The sequence below is a fragment of the Ochotona curzoniae genome, unplaced genomic scaffold, assembly GCF_017591425.1.
Source record: "Ochotona curzoniae isolate NIBS_2020 unplaced genomic scaffold, NIBS_Ocur_1.0 contig_3432, whole genome shotgun sequence".
Lineage (NCBI taxonomy): Eukaryota > Metazoa > Chordata > Mammalia > Lagomorpha > Ochotonidae > Ochotona > Ochotona curzoniae.
Window position 1 is genome coordinate 21876611 of NW_024465859.1, and position 20712 is coordinate 21897322.

Genomic DNA, 20712 nt, shown 5'->3' on the forward strand with positions numbered 1-20712 from the left:
GGACTGTAAGGATAACTCACCTGCTGATTAGAAGGGTTAACAATTGCTGTGAGTAAGTAGTGTCCGAGTGGATCAAATCTCACCAGACTGAAATCAAAGAGAGACACACACAGGAGATTATGTCGACTGAGAAAAAGAAATACGTGCTGGAATTCAGGGCAATAGTTACTGAGAATTAGGAGATTATTTGGGTATCCACCCCATGTTAGACTTTCAAATTTTTCAACAGATTAAAATAATAAGGCTCAGTACTTCTTACCAGAGTAAAGGAATATGTATCCCCAAAATAATTATTCCTCTTGAAAACTACCCAGGGCCCAATACAGTGGAATAATGAGTTAAACTGCTGTTTGCAATGCTGGCAATTTCTATGAGTGCCAGTTCAAGTCTTGTCTTCTTCATTTCTGATCCAGGTACCCTCCCTAGTGTATCTGGGACCCTGGCAAAGTATGGGCTTCCATCCTGAAAGGATGGCTCAAGCACCTGTGCTCCTGCCAACCACATGAGAGACCTGGGTGGAGTCCCATGCTCTGGCTTTGGCCTGGCCCAGCCCCAGCTATTGTGACCATCCAGGAAGATGTGGCCTTACAAATAAATAAATAAAATCTTTTAAAAAGAAAAACAGACAAACAAACAAAAGAGGTTTCCATTCCAGGAAGCAACTACACAGATCATACATTTGCTCAGCCTCTCTGAGAGCAAATGGTGAAGCATGAAACACTCCCTTGTGTGGCCACAGGTTCTTCTCCCTCTCAAAGCAGCTATGAGCACAAGCAGTTTCAAGTCTGGTCACAGTGAACAATCTCAACATCCAGTAACAAGACTGAAACAAACCAATTCCAACAGGACCAAAGGATAGCAATGCATCAATTTTAATTCAGACAATATGTGCTGTGATTTTGAGGGGTAAATAAATATTCATAAGCAGATCTGACAGACACATGTTTATATTTCTTTCCAGTTGGATAAACACAGACAATCCAGGATAAGCAATTATCCACTAAGCTATCTATCCACTAAGCTATCTACCCAAACCACTTACAGGTATCCCCAAAGAAGGGTCCTAAGTGCACACAGCTTTGAACTTATAAAAAGATTATGATGGGGAAAGCATATGGCCTAGTGATCAAGACACTTCTAGGGATGCCTGCATCCCTTATGGGAATGCCTAGGTTCAAGTCCTGGCTCTACTCTCAATTTCACTTTCCTGCTAATGCATGCCTTAAAAGGCAGCAACTAATGTCTCAATTAATTGGATGCAAACCATGGGAGAATTAGACTGAGTTTTGGGCTCCCGGCTTTGTCCTGGCTCAACCCTGGCTACTACAGCTATTTGAGAACTAAATCAGCGAGTGACAGATTTCTGTCACTTAAACAAATAAAGTAATGAATATTTTTAAATTTAAAGAACACATTATAATTTGAGTAGCATTTGGTCTAGCAGTGAAGATGTCCACATCCCAGGGCTGATGTGGTGGCACAAATCAGGCCATTAACTATGATGCCAACATCCCATATGGGTACTGGTTTGAGTTCTGGCTGCTCCACTTCTGCTCAGTCTCCTCACTAAGCCTGAATAAACAGTAGATAATGGCTCAAGTACTTGTGCTCCTGCCGATCCCTGGAGGAAATTGCAGGCTCTTGGCCTTTGGCCTGGCCAAGGTCTAGCTGTCATAGCTATCTGGCGAGTTGAACCAGCAGATGCAGAAGACATAAGACCACTCTGTCTCTCCTCTCTAACCCTGCCTTCCAAATAAATAAGCCTAATAATAATAACAATAATAATAAAAAAGAAGACAGTGCAAGAACTTGGATCTCTACCACCCACATGGGAAATCCTACAGACCTGACCACTGAGGCCATTTGAGGGAATAAGCCAATACATAGATCTCTGTCTCTCTCTGAAACTCTTTCAAATTAATAGATCTTTTAAAACAAGATGTCAACCTCCCCCAGCATGGTAGCTGGGTTCAATTCCCAGCTCCATTTCCTGATCCCAACTTCCTGCTAAGTAAACCCTGGGAGGCAGCAGTGATGGCTCAGTGACTGGGTTCCTGCCACCAACACCAGAGACCGGGACTCAGTTCCTGCCTCCCACCTCAGTTCCACTCTTTACAGGCTCTGGAGGAGTGAACAATCCAATGGAAGCTGACTCTCTATCTCCCTCTTTTCAAGTAAATAAATAAAATTAGTATTCATTCTAATATTCTAATGACCCTGGTCTACAGAGATATAAGATGCGGCAAATGGGACAACTGAAATGGAAAAATAAATAAATAAACTTGCTTCCCAGATAATTAGGCAGCTGACTAGAAAGCAGGAGACAACAAGATGCACAGAAGAGCAATAGCCACCTGCCTCCTCAAGTGACGCTATGTATACATGTTCTGCCAGGTCCATCCTGTGCAAGACCTACTGGATGGGGCAAAGCACTCACCGGACCCGTTCCATCTCACTCGCTGTCTTCACCACTGCAAATGGTTCCCGTCGACTCCAATCCCAAAAGTGGATTTCATTGGCAGTGGCAATCAAAAGGAGCTGAGCCGTGGGATGGAAAGCCAGGGAAGCAATGGCATTGTTGCTGTCTGTGAACCAGCTTTCACTGCCGCCCTAGGAAAGAACCAACCCCAAATATGCTCAGGTTTAAGCTGCCAGAAGAGTGTGAAGCCCGTCTTTTAAAAGAAAGTTAAGGAAAACTACTTGTGGTGCCTGCTTTAAACATATCCTCTGTAAAGTAATGTAGACTATCAATGATGAATGACTAACAAGTCATTCATCAGACAAATGTAACTGTCAGATCAGTTTCTCAATTCATCTGTAATCCACAAAAAAGCATAAACAGGGTTCTAGTTTCTGCAAGACTGCAAAAACTGATGCTTAGTGCACAACTTGGTATGGGACAGACTCTAGGAAGCAGTTGTGATAGCTCAAATGTCCCACAATCCAGTCATCAAGTCACCAAGGCACAAAACACCTTGCTCTGACGACCGGGGTACAGGACAATCTTGGCTCTAAAATTAGAACCAAGAAGCCAACAGCAACAAGCCTATGCATTTAGAAGAACAAAGAACATGGTAGCCCAAGGAAATACTTACGTGCAAATCCCAAATCCTAACCTCCCCATCAAGGCAGCCAGAAGCAATAAGGCCTGAGATGGTGGGGTGAAACGTGACACACCATGGAGTACGGCGATGCCCGATCAGAGAATGAACACATTTGCCAGTCTTCACTTCCGTAATGTAGATATTATGGTTCACATGAGTGGAGGCCAAGAGAGTCCTACAAAATCAAAGGGAGGGAGTGAATTGAGAAGTATGTGCAAAGTGATAAACTTTAGCAGCTTTGGGCACCACAGGAAATGGATATTAAGCAAGGGGGATAGTAAGCCTTGTGCACAGGCAGCAGATGTACAAACAACAGAAGTATTGTGATCTTTAAGAGCTTTTTCCCTGCTCTCCCTAAATGACTCACACCAACTATTGGAGATATGTTTTAGTGTGAGAAAACTACCAGCCAGGATCACAAGGTAAAGGGATTATTTTTATTGAGAAATTTCCCAAGTTTTGATCCTTGAGATTCATACCTCTTTTTTTAATTTTTTTTTAAGATTTATTCATTTTTATTGGGAAGGCAGATATATAGAGAGGAGGAGAGACAGAGAGGAAGATCTTCCATGCAATGATTCACTCCCCAAGCGGCCACAATGGCAGGAACTGAGCCAATCCGAAGCCAGGAGACAGAAGCTCTTCCTGGTCTACCATACAGGTGCAGGGTCCCAAGGCTTTTGGCCATCCTCGACAGCTTTCCCAGGCCACAAGCAGGAGCTAAATGGGAAGTAGAGCTGCCAGGATTAGATCCAGTGCCCAAATGGGATCTGGCACATTTAAGGCAAAGACTTTAACCACAAAGCTATCGTGCCGGGCCCCCATAATTTCTTTTGCTTAGTCTCAGTATTCTGGTTAACTAGGCACTTCTAGTTGTCCTTCCCTTTTCAACATGCTGGCTTTCCAATCATGCAAACAGTGCTCCAGTGAGCCTTCACGGATTGACTTAGAGGAAAAGCTAACCAAGTACATAGGAGGTAAAGCACTAGTTACCTGTCTGGGCTGAAGGCCAGTAAAAATGTAGAGCGTGGACTATCGGGCAGCTCTACTCTCTGGGAGGGAGAGAAAAACTTCATTAGAAAACATGATTTACAAACTGTGGTTTGCCACTTCATCTCAAAGGCCCAGGAATGACTCTAGATCAGTATCACAATACAGACTGAAAAACTGGAGTCAACATCAAGCTACAAACTGACTGATTCATCCAAATTAACTTCAAGAAAAGTGTCTGACTCTAAAGGAAAAAAAAAAAAAACAGATCATTTCTAGCTCATACCTTCTTTTAAATTTTTTTAATTTAGTTAATTACATTGCATTATGTGACACAGTTTTATAGGTACTGGGATATTCCCCCCACCCCTCCCTAAGCCCTCCCCTGCTGGTGGATTCCTCCACCTTGTTGCATTACCACAGTTCAAGATCAGTTGAGATTCTTTCATTGCGAGCATATACCAAGCATAGAGTCCAGCATCTAATTGTCTATATAAGTTCTTCTTTTAAATTTAAAAACAATTCCCAAAGTCAGATAAATCAATTCTCCACATAATATCAACTCTGTCATTAAGGCTCATTCTACCATTAAGCCCCAGAAATCCAAGGTCAAGAAAACCCATACTGTTACCTTGCCTTCCCATTTCATCCAGCGGGTTTTATCTTCAACCAGTTCCTGCAGAAGCCGCTGAGCTCCCATGGCCCGAGTGCCCCGTTCTCGTCCCCAGAGGATCCGGACAGCATTCTTCTCTGGGACAACCTTCATGGCGCTTAGCAGCCACTGTCCCACCAGGTGCAGAAAATGAAGGAGCAAGTAACAGCTCCACAGGCTGAAGCAACTAATATGAGGCCATTCAGGTCCTTACAAGTTGTCTTCATGGAAATCTAAGGAACGGAGCATGATGTCAAAGAATGTCTATTCCGAAATCAGAGAAGTCTCTCACTGCAAGTGCAACTCAACTTTAAAGGGAAAAGAACTCTTTGCCTACTTAATTACACTAATTTTCAAAAAAGATCCTCTATTGGAATTTTTTCTTGAAAGATAATTCATACTTTTCTAGTCACCATAACTCATTTATATTTGTTTGATTCTTTTTTTAGTTTACTTATTTTATTGCGAAGTCAGATATACAGAGAGGAGGAAAGACAGAGAGGAAGATCTTCTTTCCACTGATTCACTCCCCAAGCAACCACAAAGGCCGGTGCTGCACCGATCCGAAGCCAGGAGCCAGGAACTTCCCCCAGGTCTCCCACACGGGTGCAGGGTCCCAAGACTTTGGGCAGTCCTCAACTGTTTTCCCAGGCCACAAGCAGGGAGATGGATGGGAAGCAGGGCTGCCAGGATTAGAACTGGCGCCCGTATGGGATCCCGCTGCGTTCAAGGCAAGGACTTTAGCCAATAGGCCACTGTGCTGGGTCCCTGTTTGGTTCTTTATTAAAGACTTATTTATTTTTATCCAAGAGGCAGATTTACAGAGAACAGGACAGAGATCTTCCATCTGCTGACTCATTTCCCAAATGACTAAAATGGAGACAGCTGAGCTGATCTGTGAAGCCAGGAGCCAGAAACTTCTTCCAGGTATCCCATGTCAGTGCAGAGGCCCAAGGACTGAAACTATCCTCCACTGCCTTTTCAGGGCATACACAGAGAGCTGGATAGGAAGTGGAATAACCAAGACTCAAACCAGCACCCATATGGGATGCCAGTGCTGCAGGCAGAAGCTTAGCCTGACAAGCCAAAGTTTCAACCCCTCACTCTTGTATTTAAAGATGAGATCAGGAGCAAGTATTGTACTGCAGCAAGTTAAACCACCCCTTGAGATGCCCAGAATTCCCTATCAAGGCACCTGGGATTTAGTCCCACCTCTACTTCTAAACTGCTTCCTCCTAGTGCATCTGGCAGGCATCAGGTATGTCAAGTTCTTGGGTTCCAGGCACCCACATGAGAAACACAGAAATCCTGGCTCTGTCAAGGCATTTGGAGAGTGAACCAGTTATTGAAAGATCTTTCATTTTATCTCAGTATGCCTTTCAAATTAAGCAAACAAATGCATCTCTAAAAAAATAAAATAAGGAAAGATCAGTCTTTAGTGCAGTTATTCAGCTATCATTTCCTTAATAGAAAGAACTTTGACTACTAATAAAATGGATAAACTTACATTAAAAATCAAGACCACACAACACCTGCTGCCCACTCTGCTGCGCTGCTTCCACAGCACTGGCCACACCTTATCATCTGAGCAGCCTAAACCAAACAGCAGTAATCAACTGAGAAAGGTCATGATCATGAACTATGGTTCTTTCTTTTTTTTTTTTTTTTTTTTTATAATCTTTACGTGGTTAAATAGAGCACAAAGATTCAAGGGCTACAGGAAAAGTAGGTAAGGCTATTATTTTCACATTTTCTACTTTTCTGTATCTGTGGTGAATGAGGTATGGTTCTTCAGCAGCTTCCACTCTATCACCCAACTAAAAGCAAGTGCACAATAACTATTTGGGGCATTTTCCTTTCTTTATTTCTTTCTTTTCTTTTTCTTTCTTTCTTTTTTTTTATAGAAAGGCATCAGATTTAGAGAGAAGCAGAGACAGAAACAAAGATCTTCCATCTGCTGCTTTACTCTCCAAGTGTCCACAACAACCGGAGCTGAGGTGATCCAAAGCCAGGAGCCAGGAGCTTCTCCCAGACCTCCCACACAGATGCAGGGGCTTAAGGCTTTGGGCCATCCTGCACCACTTTCTGAAGATATCAGCAAGGAGCTAGAAAGGAAGTGAAGCAGCTGTGAGAAAACCGGTGCCCCTGAGATCTTGAGGCTTGCAAGGTGAGGATGTAGCCACTGAGCCATCACGCCAGGACCCAGGGTATTTTTCCAGCTCTCTTCTTAACTTCTCTACTAAAGTTCCAGAGAAAAGGAAACAAAATTAGGTTCCCCTCATCTGCCACATTTTCTAAGGACAGCAAATTTTATCACAAAATAAAAACATTAATAAGGGTCTGGCACAATAGCTTAGGGGCTAAAACCTTGACTTGCATGTGTTGGGATCCAATACGGGCAACAGTTCTAATCCCAGCTGTTCTACTTTCTATACAGTTCCCTGCTTGTGGCCTCAGAAAGCAGTAGAAGATGGACCTTGGGACCCTGCACCCATGTGGGAGATGTGGAAGAGGATCCTGTCTCCTGGCTTCAGCTCAGCTCAGCCCTGGCTTTTGTGGCCACTTGGGGAGTGAGTCAGCAGATGGAAGTTCCTTCTGTATTTCCTTTTCTCTGTAAAATCTGTCCTTTCAATTAAAAAAAAATTTACAGGAGCCAGACTTGTAGTGCCGCAAGTTAAACTACCACTTGCAAAGCCAATTTTGCCTTTAGCTAATATGCCTGGAAAAGCAGTAGCAAATGGCTCAAGTATTTGGGCCACTGACACCCTTATAGATGACCAGGATAAAGTTCCTAGTTTCTGGCTTTAGCAGGGTCCAACCCCTAGCTTTTGGGGTCATGTGAGGAATAAACCACTAGTTGAAAGAGATCTCTCTCTCTCTCTCTCTCTCTCTATATATATATATATATATATATGCATACATATATATACACACATACATTATATGTATGCATAGGTATATACATACATATGTGTGTGTGTATATATGTGTGTGTGTGTATACACACACACTTCTCTTTGTGCCTTGCCCCTCACTCAAATAAATAATTTAATAGATCTCTTATTGAAAAACAAACCTATTGAATTGTTGCTGCAGATAAAGCCACCACCTCAGCACCGGCAGTCCACATGGGCATCAGTTCATTTGAGACTAGGCCATGCCATTTGGCCATTTGGAAACTAAACCAGCAGAGGGAACATTTTCTCTCTCTCTCTCTCTCTGTCTCAGCTCACTCTCTCCCATCCTCTAATTCTGCCTTTAAAAAAGTATGTATTTTTGGGCCCGGTGGCGTGGCCTAGCAGCTAAAGTCCTCGCCTTGAACACACTGGAATCCCATATGGGCCCTGGTGCTAATGCCGGCTGCTCCACTTCCCATCCACCTCCCTGCTTGTGGCGTAGGAGGGCAGTCGAGGACAACCCAAAGCCTTGGGACCCTGCACCCATGTGGGATACCCAGAGGAGGTTCCTGGCCTGGCTTTGGATCGGCATAGCATCAGCTGTTGCGCTCACTTGGGGAGTGAATCATCGGATGGAAGATCTTCCTTTCTGTCTCTCCTCCTCTCTGTATATCTGACTTTCCAATAAATAAGTAAATCTTTTTTAAAAAAAAAAGTATGTATTTTTATTGGAAAGTCAAATTTTACACAGAGAAGGAGAAACAGAAAGATATTTCATCTGCTGGTTTACTCCCCAGGTAGTTCCTACAGCCAGATCTGAGCTGATCCGAAGTCAGGGGCCAAGAGCCAGGAGCCAGGGAGTCAGGTTCCCAAGGCTTTGGGTTGTCCCCTACTGCTTTCCCTTACCATAAACAGTGAGCTGGAAGGGAAGTGGAGCATCCAGGATACAAACCGGCCCCCCTATGGAATCCCAGTGCAAGGAAAGGACTTTAGCCACTAGGATATTGCACCTGGTAATTCTGCATTTTTAAAGAAATTAAATAAATCTTCAAAAAGATTTATTTTTAAACTATCTACCAATGCACAATATTCCCATTCATTATATCACAGTTTCTTCAATTTTGTGATGAAAACTATAATCAAACCATAATCTGATGAACAAATACCCACCACAGGACTGTTTACCAATTTGCCAAATATGCTTTACCTATGTTCATATATACACAAATGGCTACACTGAGCTGGTTCTTATTTATTCTGAATGACTTAAGCAGGCATCAAGATGCTCTAAACTCCATATACTTCATTATGCAGATAAGAAAGCTGCTTCGCCTCATAACCATAGTACCATTACTATACCTGTGATCATTTCCTGTCACTTTGCATTTAGGTTTTCCCAACTGCCACAAATTACCTTATAATATGGTTTTCTGTTTTGTTTTGGTTTCTTTTTTAGTTTTGTTTTTAAGATTTCCTTGATAGAGAGAGAAGAGAGAGAAACAAAGAGAGAGAAAGATTTTCCATCTGTTGATTCATTGTGTTCTGGATGAGGGTGAGGTCACAGCCAGGAGCCAGGAGCTTCAACCAGGTCTCCCACCTGGATGCAGGGCCCCAAACACTTGGCCCATTTTCCACTGCTTTTCTCAGCTCTTTAGTAAGGAGCTGGATCAGAAGTGAAGCAGGCGGGACATGAACTAGGCATCATATGGTTTGCCGGCATCATAGGCAGCAATTTTCTTTTTAAGTTAGGAATCCAATCAAAATTCAAGTAATAAGTTTGGATGTTATATCTCTTTCCTTTCTTTTATTCTGGAATGATCTCTAAGTTTTGTTTACTTATTTGACACTATCTTTTCTAAAAGACAAGAAACAGTTGGTTTATAGAATGTCTTATGTCTTATTGCTTCCTTATTATATCATTTAGCTTACTTCTCTGCCTGTCACACTTTACAAACAATAGGTTAAGTCTAAAATCTAAGATATTTAGTTTAAAATTAGGTTAATTTGAAAAAATAAATGATTACAAAAGGTCAAATTATAGCAGAATCTTTACATTTCTTTAAAGGTTGTCATTCAAAAGATACACAGCCTGATGCATCCAAACACAGAGAATTCCCTGGAGTACTAAAATGTAAACTATTGAGAAATTTTCATAGCAAAATAACCCCCAAGTTCATATTTCCATGCAGCATAAAGTTCTCTAAGGAATGACAAAGAACAAATTCTAGGCTGTATTTTCATGGCATAGCTCTTATCACTTCATTATTGAATGCTATAAAGATGTACACAGCAAAAATGTTAACCCAGACCTACAAGCCAACCTGAATAAGCAAAAGATGAACTAACTGGTAGGAAATAATGTCTTTGGTGACCCTGACAATCAATGGACTAAGACCAGAAGTCTAGAACTGAGCCCAGCACTGCCCTTTGGTCAGACCACTACACAAGTGAGTAATTACTAAGGACAAGCCCAGACCTCACTAGTTCATTTTAACCCACAACTGAATCGGCAGTTCTTTAATATAGAGGAGTTTAGATGAAACATTTTGGGGGTTATTTGCGCTTTTAGTACAACATAAAGCTTCTTTCAAAGAAATATATTTGAACCATTTGCAATCTTACAATGCAGAGTGGAAAATGCAGCAGTCCCATTCCTTAAATAAATAAATAAATAAATAAATAAATAATCTGACCTCCTGTAACTGACAAGGAAAAAAAAATGTAGCTCATAGCATTATGTTATTCAGAAAGCTGTGATACAACTTTAAGTTCCTACAGAAATTAGAAGAGGAAAGAGCAGCCACACACAGCAGTAAGAAAACAATTAATATTACCACACAGCATGTCTATCAATTTCCAGGGGCGATCACTAGTCAAAATTCAAACAAGACAAAATGTGACCGATGGGAAGAAGTCAGGGGGACTAAACCAACTGTGGTCTTTCTCATGTGAAGAAAAATATTTGCTGTTGTTTTAAAACAGCTATTTCTCTCCTGATAAATTCAAATAAGCAAGAGAAAGTCGATTTTACTGTGTTCCCTGCACCGAACAAAAACAGCTCAAAGTTAGACAGCCCTGTTGCTAAAGAGGAAGTAGTAGTTCAAGTATGCTTTGCATTCCTCTTTCTAAAAAGGAAGAAAGAAGTTGCCCAATCTGCCCCTTAAAGTAAAACAGACTGAGACAAAAGGGTGCCAACAATAGACTTAGTGATGCCATTTACACAATGCCCCCAAGCAAGTCTCAATCACTGGCAGCCTTATGCAAAACGACATGACTCGGTTATGTACACAAGACAATCTGGATTCCACTCCATTTCCACACTCCCCACCCGACACCCAATTACATGGTTGATTACTCTAAAAAGTTAAGAAGATGCCTACACTTACAAAATTCCTCTGCTTAAATTAAGAACGTAATTAGATTTCACTACTATTCATAAAATCACCTGCGCCCAAGCTGTAGGCAGTTGCTCAGGTTGCCTTGTACCTAGTTAAGTGTTACACTGTTGGCTGCCATTCTGGGTCCGGTTCATGCCAAATTTGTTAACTACCCTAGTGTGCCAGCATAGTTGCCTATTCTTTAATGCTAAGTCTGCATGGATTTGATTTTCACAGGAAGAGACCTAAAAATCCAAACTGTGGATCCTAAGGCAGGCTGCTCCAAGGGGGACTGCCCATATCCCCCATCAGGCCTGTCCCCTACCCTGCTTCCCATGCTTGCCAGTGTGTACTGCAGGCTTGTTCAGTCTGTCCTGCATCCCATTAAGTTCTCGTACATGTCAATGGGCACTGAAGCCTAGTTCAACCCAACCAACCTATTATCCAGCCCACAAACATACTGGCGGGTGCCTTTCTGTCTAGTCACCCCTAACCCTCTCCTGGCTTTCATGATCTCCAGTGGGAGTGATAACCCAAGAGGGAGGTGCCCACTATCCCCCTCCTAGGCCGCTTCCGGATTATGTACTCTCCAGGTGGTTCTGGAGTTTAACTTGACAGATTAAGCTCCCAGTGCCAGCCTCTGCCAGCTGATGCTGCAACAAAGCTCAACCAACCCTCATGCACTCTAATTTTCTCTTGCACCAACTGGAACAGACAGTCCAACCTGGTCCTTCCCTGATCTAGCTCAAATGAGGCCCACAGGTATTGTAGCCCTGCCTGGTCTGGTCTGCCCCCATCCCGACTCAGGCTTTCCAGTGGGAGCGGTTGTCCAGCAGGGAAGCAGAGCATGTTTCACATTGGGGACCCTAGGATGGCATCAAGTGGCCAACCCACATTCTCAAGTATTGGTGTGGTTAGGCTGGTGGGAGTGGCTCTCTCCCTCTCTCTCTCTCCCTATTACCCCCCAGAAACAGGAAGAACAGAAAAGAAGATTGGAAGCAGCTGTCTCATCCACTTTCACCCATTCCTTGACCCTTCCCATCCTAATTGGTGGGTCATGTGAGCATGCACTTTCCAACCATGTAAACACCACCAAAAATAAAATAAATCTATTTTTTTTTTAAATCACCTGCAGACTATGCTAGGATTCAGCGGAAACAAAAAGTTAGATTTACAGGTTCCTCTTGCAATTCTGATCATACTATATGCCAGCAATTTCACTCTATCTTCTGGCTATAAGATTTGGGGCAAGTCATTTAACCTCTTGGAGACTTAGTTTCTTCCAGTATAAAACAATTTACCACATTTGCTTCACAAGGTTTTTGCAAGGATCTAATAAGAATTATGGAAGGTACAAGCCAGGAAGGGTTCCTGGCTTCCTCCTGTTGTATGCACGTGGGAAGTGAATCAGTATCTAGCATATCCCTTTGTCAATGTCTGCCTTTCAAAGAAATCAAGTGCAGTACATATTATTTAAATGGCAGGTATTTGTTGAAGGAAATTTCAGAAGCAAAATCAGTAACCCCAGAAATGGCCATTGAAAGAAAGAAAGAAAAGAAAAAGAAAAGAGAAGAAAAGAAAAGAAAAAAAAGAAAAGTTGTGAACATTAATTCAGGTATCCTCACAAGACCAGGACAGATGGGATTACTCACCAAACAGAATAAAAACAAAACCTGGAAGATGTTAAATTCATCTAGTTTCCCAAGCTGAGTCAGTAACCAAAACAAGATTTAAGTCAAGATTTGAGTTGAACCTTTCCCTTCAGATGGCTGCAGAGCTGGACTCCTGGGCCTTGGTTCAGAGAGAGCGTGCTTAGTGTCCTCTGATCTTATGAGTCAGGTCAGGTCAAGCACAGGGAAAAGAAAACTTTCCCCCATCCAGGCTTCAGGAAAAGAAACCAGATTACTAATTGCAGACTCAAGCTGAAAGCTCCAGACACCCCCTATCTTGCCAATCACATTACTAAGCCAGCCAAAATAAGGCAATGGATTCAAGATTCTCACATTTTGTGCTTGGCCTAGAAGCTGAATTCCATGTCCCCAACTTTCCAAGTGATGGACGCTTCCAGAGGGAGTCCAGCTCTGCAACACTAGATGGCCACAAGCATCTAAGGAGCCTACGTCATGTACTCCATGCAGTTCTGGCACTGAGGACACGTGCATGGACAAAAAAATTTCTGCCCTCAAGAAGCTTATAGTGAACATCTATATAATTAAACAAAAAAGTGCTGATAAATCATAGGAAGACTATATGAAAAGTAACAGAAAAACAAGAAACCTTTTTTTCTTTTTTTAAAGATGTACTAATTTTTACCAGAAAAGCAGATTTACAGAGAGGACAGACAGAAAAGTCTACCACTCACTGATTCATTCCTCAAATGGCCACAATGGCTGGAGCTGAACTCATTCAATGCCAGGAGCCAGGAGCTTTTTGGGTCTCCAAAGCGGATGCAAGTCCCAAAGCTGTGAACCATCCTCCATTGCTTTCCTAGGCCACAAGCATAGAGCTGCATGGGAAGGGAGCAGTTTGGACATGAAATCAACATCCACATGGGATGTGAGAGCTTGAAAGTAAAGGATAAGCCAGTTGAGCCAACGAGACAGTTGAACCATCTTGCTGGCCCCCAGAGAAATCTTTCTAACTCTGAGATAATCTTGATGTAGAAACTCTGAGAAAATACTCCAAGAAGAAACAAAATAATGTACCAGGATGCCTACAGGAAAGTTCAATGTGTTGAGGGCCAGAAAAAGTTCTGTGTTACTGGAGCACAGTTAGCAAGGGAGAAGTCAGAGAAGGTGGGTACCTGAAAACCATGGTGAAATCTGGATTGGAAGTGTAGGGTTACTATTTAAGGATTTCAGCCAAGAAAATGATAAGATGAGAATCTGGGCCAAAATTATAGCAATAAAGGAGATGGGAGTACTGAAAATCAAGTAATATTTTGGATAAATGGTGAAAAGGAATGACAGGTATATGGTATATGGGATGTGAATGAAAAATACAGTGATTCTTAGGTTTTTATTTTAAGTCATAAGTGAATAAGTCATAAGTGGGCCACTTACTGGAATGACTACCATGACTGGGGAAGGTTAAAAGAAGAACTCAAGCAAGCTGCTTAGGAACACTTTCCATTTTCCCATAAATAGGAGATGAAAAAGTCTGAATAAGTAGAAGCTTTTAGATTTTTTTCCTACACACTAATGGTAAAATGTAATCCAACATTACTTACTATTCTTTTAAAAAACTCTATTTATTTTGAAGACAGAATTACATAGAGAAAAGTGGGGAAAGAGAGAGAGAGAGATCTTCCACCCACTGGTTCATTTCTCAAACAACAAAAACATCTAACACTGTGTCAGGCCAAAGACAGGACTTTCCTACATGGGTGCAGAGGCCCACAGTGTTGGGTCATCCTCCACCACTTTCCCAGGTACATTAGCTGGGAGTCACACTGGAAGTGGAGCAGCCAGGACTCAATCCGGAGTACACATGGGAAGCTGATACTAAAGGCAGAGGATCAGCCTGTACAGCACTGTGCCAACCCCAGAGATAGGTATTCTTATCCTTAAAAAGTTTATTCCACTGGGGAGCCTGGTTGACCAGATATCTGAGAAGTACTGAAATGTAGGTACCTGTACAGCTACACTCTCTCCCCTCATCCTCCTTTTCCTTTCTGTATGAATAAAAATAATAATAATGATAAGCATTTACTTATTTTTATTAAAAAGGCAGACTTACAGTGGAGAGACAGATCTTCCATTCCACTGATTCACTCCCAAAATGGTTGCTACGGCTGGAGCTGAGCCCATCCGAAGCCAGGAGCTAGTAGCTTGCTCCGAGTCTCCCACATGGGACTTTGGGCCGTCCTCTACCGCTTTCCCAGGCCACAAGCAGGAAGCTGAAAGGCAAGTAGAACATCTGCAACATGAATCAGCGTCCACATGGGATCCCAGGGCTTGCAAGGTGAGGGCTGAACCAACTCAACCACTGTACCAGGCCCTAAGGAAATGCATATATTTTTAAATGCTGAAGGCTAAGCTTCTGCCTGTGACAGTTCCTTGCCTCCCGGGTAAAGGAAGGCAGCCCAGTTCCTCGGACCCTGCCACTCACATGAGAGACCTGGACAGAGCTCCTGGCTCCTGCCTTCAGCCAGGCCTAGCCTCAGCCATTACAGTCACTTGAGGTGAAGCAGTGGATGTTAAGATGGAAGATACTCTCTGTGCATCCCTATTTGTCTGTCTCTTTATGTCACTATGCATTTCAAATAAGTAAATGTTTTTATAAAATTAATATTAAAACCTTCTATGTACCATAAAATTCAAAAATCCAAAATAAAAATTTAACAAAAAAAAAAAGAGGGAAAAAATCTTCTAAATCACAGTAAGAGAGGCGTGGTATTTATCTAATTACCCACCAACTAATAAAGACAGATAACCATGAGAGGCATACAGGGCCTTCACAATATTAACAGAAAATGTGTACCATGAAAAAATGTACGAATAGACTTAAAAATTTTTTTCCAACAAACTTTTAAGGTTTTCTTGTAAGTTTTCCCCCTTTGAAAGAAGGAGAGATTGTCCATCTACTGGTTCATTTTCCATAAATACCATCAGCGGCTACAACTCGGCCAGGCCAAGACAAGAAGACATGAATTCAACACTCAAACTACTTCTACAAGGGTGGCAGGGTAATTGAATCACTATCTGATGCCTCCCAGAGCGCACTTTAGCAGACTGCTGGATCACAAGTAGGACTGGAACTAGAATCCAGTCCTCTAATTTAGGATGTGGGTATCCCAAGCAGGATCTATTTTAAGAATTGTCTGCTTGAAAGCCAAGGATAGGGTAAAGTGGGAGAGGGTGTCTTCCATCTGCTGGCTCATTGCCCAAAAGGCCACAGCAGCTAGGGCTTGGCCATATCCAACCCAGTAGCCTGGAACTTTATTTGGATCTCCCACCAGGGGACAGGAAGATTAGGCAATTGCTCTTCCAGGTGCACTGGCAGGGAACTGAATGAGAAGCAAGACAACGGGATTCAAAGCAACAACCAGTAGCTTAAACTCCTCTACCACAACACCAAACAAGCCCCACCCTGCAAAAGCAGCACACTAACCCTTGCCTTACACACTCCTTCAAATTGTTTCTGCATCCAAAGCACTACTTTTATCTAATATTCCTTGAGCATTTGCTACACATTTGGCAATGTAAACCACTTTTCCATGCATTATCTCATTTACTCTACTACACAGACAGGCACTAGCACTATTCCCTTTCCACAGATAAGGAAAGCGGGCTCAGAGAGGTCAAATGATTTACTTAAACGGAGGAGATCAAAATCAGTTCCACTAGCAAACACAGGCTCTTGCCACTATACTGCATCTATATATAACAGGCATTAAGTTTCAATGCTTGCCATGTCCTCAGACTGAGGTCATTAACATAAAGAGCTGACACGGACGAAAAAGAAAGAGAAGAAAGAATGAATAAATCTGAATGCATCTGAATCAGAATACAATGACTCATGCTATAGCTTTGGCCAATTCCTTGGTGTCCAGGCCTCCATCTAATTATCTATAAAGCAATTAACCTCACCAGAAATAACCATTATTTACCTCCTGGTGTGTTGAAAAATAATTTTTTGTATTATATTTATACAAATTATGAGATTAAAGAGACACCAAAACGACAGCATTCTTATTTCTCTGATGCCAGTACAAAGCAACAGGAGTAAGTTCTGCACATCAAGAACACAGGGTTGGGCCTGGCATAATAGCGTAGTGGCTAAAGTCCTCGCCCTGAACGTGCCAGGATCCCATATGGACGACGGGTCTAATTCCAGCCGACCTGCTTCCCATCCAGCTCCCTGCTTGTGGCCTGGGAAAGCAGTTAAGGACGGCCCAAAGTCTTGGAACCCTGCACCCATGTGGGAGACCCAGAAGAGCTCCTGGCTCCTAGCTTCAGATTGGCTCAGCTCACTTGGGGAGTGAACCATTAGACGGAGGATCCTCCTCTCTGTCCCTCCTCTCTGTATATCCGCCTTGCCAATAAAAACACACAGAGTTGTCAGCAGGCAAAGAAACAATTTTATTTCTTTTCAGTTCTGGCTGTGCTTATTCATTAAAAAAAAAACAGTATATCACATGTCCCAACAATTACAACGCTGGGGATTCATCCTCACCTTCCCCCAAAAAAACTTGGGTTCACACAAAAATATACACACTCGTGTTCACAGCAGCTTTATTCACAACAGCAAAAAAAGATAGGGAAGGTAATCCAGATATTCTTCCTGGGGAAATGAGTCATCATCTGGGCATGCCTCACATCACACAGGCCTCAGCAACCACAGAGATCCAGTTCTGACACATTCACTCCAAAGACCACAGATCCATTTTCTCCATGGCTGGAGTTCTTAGTCCAGTTTGGCAGGGCGTATGGGGTCCCCAAAGAAACCCTGCCAGGGTGACCCCAGACATGACCACTCTGTGTGCCAGCCAGTGTGGGGTCTGGCTCAGTCTATTACCCACATCAGCCTACACACACTAGTCACCTGTGGTAAGCTCTGTCTCCAGCCCCACCTCATACACAAACCAATGGATGCCGCGGCCCATGCTAACCCTGCCCATCACACATACGGCCTTCACACACACCAGCAGCAACTGCAACCTGGTTGGGAGCAACTACCAACCCCCCCTCCATCAAATCTACCCAAGCCCAGTTCCTGCACATGCTGATTTGTCCAGCAGACTGGTCCAAATCTGTCCCTCATCCCATTCAGTTCTCATACACATCAATGGGTGTTGGAGCATAACTCAGTCCAATCAATCGCACACTATCCAGCCCACACTCATCACACTCACGGCTAGCAGGTGCCACTGCCTATCCAGCCAGGCCTTCCTCTCTGTAAATCTGATCTGCCTTTCCAAAAAATAAATTAATCTTATAAATTTTAAAAAAAAAAAGCACATGGGGCAGGGATGGACAAGGTTGTGAAGTAGTCACTTAGAATGCCACTTCCCCTATAGGAGTCCTTGGCTCAAGTCCCAGTTCCTCTGCTTTCCAGTTCAGGTTCCTTGCTAAAGCATACTACAGCAAAATCGCAGATGATTGCTCAAGTACTGGGATCCCTATCACTCATGTGGAGACATGGATGAGCCTATACCACATGAGCTTCTGCTTTGGCCAAGTCCAGCCTTGGCTAATGTGGATAATTTGGGGTGTGAACAAGCACATGGCTTTCCCAGGCCATTAGCAGGGAGTTGGATGGGAAGTGGAGCAGCCAGGATACGAACCGGCACCGATATGGGATGTTGGTGCATGCAAGGTGGGGAATTTAGCCACTTAGGTTACCATGCCGAGCACAAAAGCTTATTTTTATCAAAAGGCCTACCAAGTCTTTGGGCCATCTTCTAATACTTTCCTAATGCCACAGGCAGAGAGCTGGATGAGAACTGGAGCAGCCAAGACACAAACCAGCACTCACATGGGATCCAGAGTGTGCAATGTAAAGATTCAGCCACTAAAGCCATAGAACCAGACCTAGTAAATAAATCTTTAGGGAAAAAAGACACCATCGGTCCGGCATGATAGCGTAGTGGCTAAAGTCCTCACCTTGCATGCATCAGGATCCCATATGGGCGCCAGTTCTAATCCCGGCAGCTCCACTTCCCATCCAGCTCCCTGCTTGTGGCCTGGGAAAGCAGTCAAGCACAGCACAAAGCTTTGAGACCCTACACCTGCATGGGAGACCTGAAAGAAGTTCCTGCTCCTGGCTTCGGATCGGCACAGCACCAGCAATTGCGGTCACTTGGAGAGTGAGTCATTGGATGGAAAATCTTCCTTTCTGTCTCCCCTCCTCTCTGTACATCTGACTTTCCAATAAAAATAAGTGAGTCTTAAAAAAAATACCATCGAGGGCAAATGTGGTAGATGTTTACCATACTAATGTAAAACAGCTGAGTCAGACACGTTTGTAACAGAGAAGTTACATTCTGAAAAGAGCTACAAAAGTGCAAAGCCTTTGTAAAGGACCCACTCTCCTCCTCTATGCCTCCTTCTTGGAACTATTCTGTGGAACCTCTGGCCCACACCCTCTCCCCGCCCCGCACACCCAAGGCCTGGAACTGGGCCTGGAGCTCTACCTGGGTCTCCCATGTGGGTGGCAGGAGCCCCAGCACTTGGGCCATCTTCTGCTGGTTACCCATGTACACTAGTAAGGAGCCAGATCAGAAGTGGAAGTGTCAGGACCTTGAACCGTTGCCCAATGGGAGGCGCACCCATGTGAGATGTAGGCAGTGCAGGTGACAGATTAACATGCTGTGGCACACTGCCAGTTCCTCAGTAATTTCTTTTTAGTAGAAAATAATTTCGTAAGTATTTAAGACATTAGCAAACAAATTCCTCTGAAATATGATTCTCTTTCAGAAACTTCAGGAAGAAACACAAATTCCATTACATTAATTTGTAATAATAACTACTACCACATTATTGATGCTTTGTATACGATATCTCTGAAGTTTTTCCCCACAAAACTCCCATTCGGCAGACCAACATCTGGATCAATGAGAAATGACTTGTTAACAGTCAACAAGTGATAACTTGGGGTTCAAAGCCACATTAGAAGCTGTCATGGCATAATAGGTGGGGCCCTTGTCTATGATGCCAGCATCTCACATGGGCAACAGGTCAAGGCCCAGCTGCTTCACTTTCAATCCATCTCCCTGCTACTGACCTGGGAAAAGCAGCAGAAGATGACCACATGGGAGACATGAAAGAAACTCCTAGTTCCTGGATTCAGCCTGTTCCAGCCCCAGTTTTTGTAGATATTTGGGGAGTGAACCAACAGATGAAAGTTCTCTCTGCCTCTGCCTCACCTTCCCTCCAACTCTGCCTTCCAAATAAACAATAATTAAATCTTTTTTTAAAATAAAGCTACCATATAGTGCTTTTTTTCCTTTATTGGGCTTTCCTAAATGATCACATGCCAACAGAAGAGACTATAAATTCAACACACTATTTTCTAAACACATGTGCTGACTATAGTTCAACTTTCGTGGGGTTCCCCCCCCCTTTTAGAATATTTAGGAAACCACAAGAACTGTCAAGCCCTATTATAGGTGCTAACAGGAACAGAGACATGAAAAATTGTCCAGCCTCAAAGAGCTCTCCGTCCATTAAGGAGACCCAAACACAATAAAACTATAGTACACTGTAACTTCTGTACTGAAATGGGATGGGCATTATTCTCACATTAAAAAGTGCTATAGTTTGATTAATCCAGCTATTCTTCCAACAGCAAAAAATAATCTCTTTCCTTAAAACTATTCCAGTTTTGGGCCCAGCACAGCAACCTAGCAGTTGAGATCCACACCTTGCAGCACGTGCTGGCATCCAATATGGGCACTAGTTCTAATTCCTGCACCCACATGGGAGGTCTGGAAGAGGCTCTGGGCTTCTCATTGGCTCAGCTCTGGCAGTTGCAGCTACTTAAGAGAATGAGCAGTGGATGTAACATCTTTGTCTCTCTTCCTCTCTCCTCTATATATGACTTTGCAAGACAAAAAAAAATAATAATAACTTAAAAAAAAATGTTTCCGTTTCAGGGTCTGACGCTGTGGAGTATCAGCTGAAGCCATTGGCTGTGGTACTGGCGTATCATATGAACGCTAGTTTGTTTCAGTTGCTCCACTTTTGATC

At 43.0% G+C, this 20712-nt stretch overlaps 1 protein-coding gene across 6 annotated transcripts in view; it reads right to left on the minus strand.

The window, feature by feature from the left end:
- The window catches only part of AMBRA1 (autophagy and beclin 1 regulator 1), a 215092-nt gene that overhangs the window by 170171 nt on the left and 24209 nt on the right, over positions 1–20712 (minus strand). For 5 of the 6 annotated variants that reach the window (XM_040980185.1, XM_040980184.1, XM_040980182.1 and 2 more), the window contains exons 4-8: positions 4726–4979; positions 4098–4156; positions 3096–3279; positions 2438–2610; positions 21–87 (exon numbers count right to left, since the gene is read on the minus strand). In XM_040980185.1, the coding sequence (XP_040836119.1) occupies positions 21–87; positions 2438–2610; positions 3096–3279; positions 4098–4156; positions 4726–4860 (618 nt within the window). In that variant the 5' untranslated portion in view covers positions 4861–4979. Of the gene's footprint in view, positions 1–20; positions 88–2437; positions 2611–3095; positions 3280–4097; positions 4157–4725; positions 4980–14758; positions 14800–20712 lie in introns of those variants that run through there. The other variant, XM_040980180.1, reaches the window with a different exon arrangement.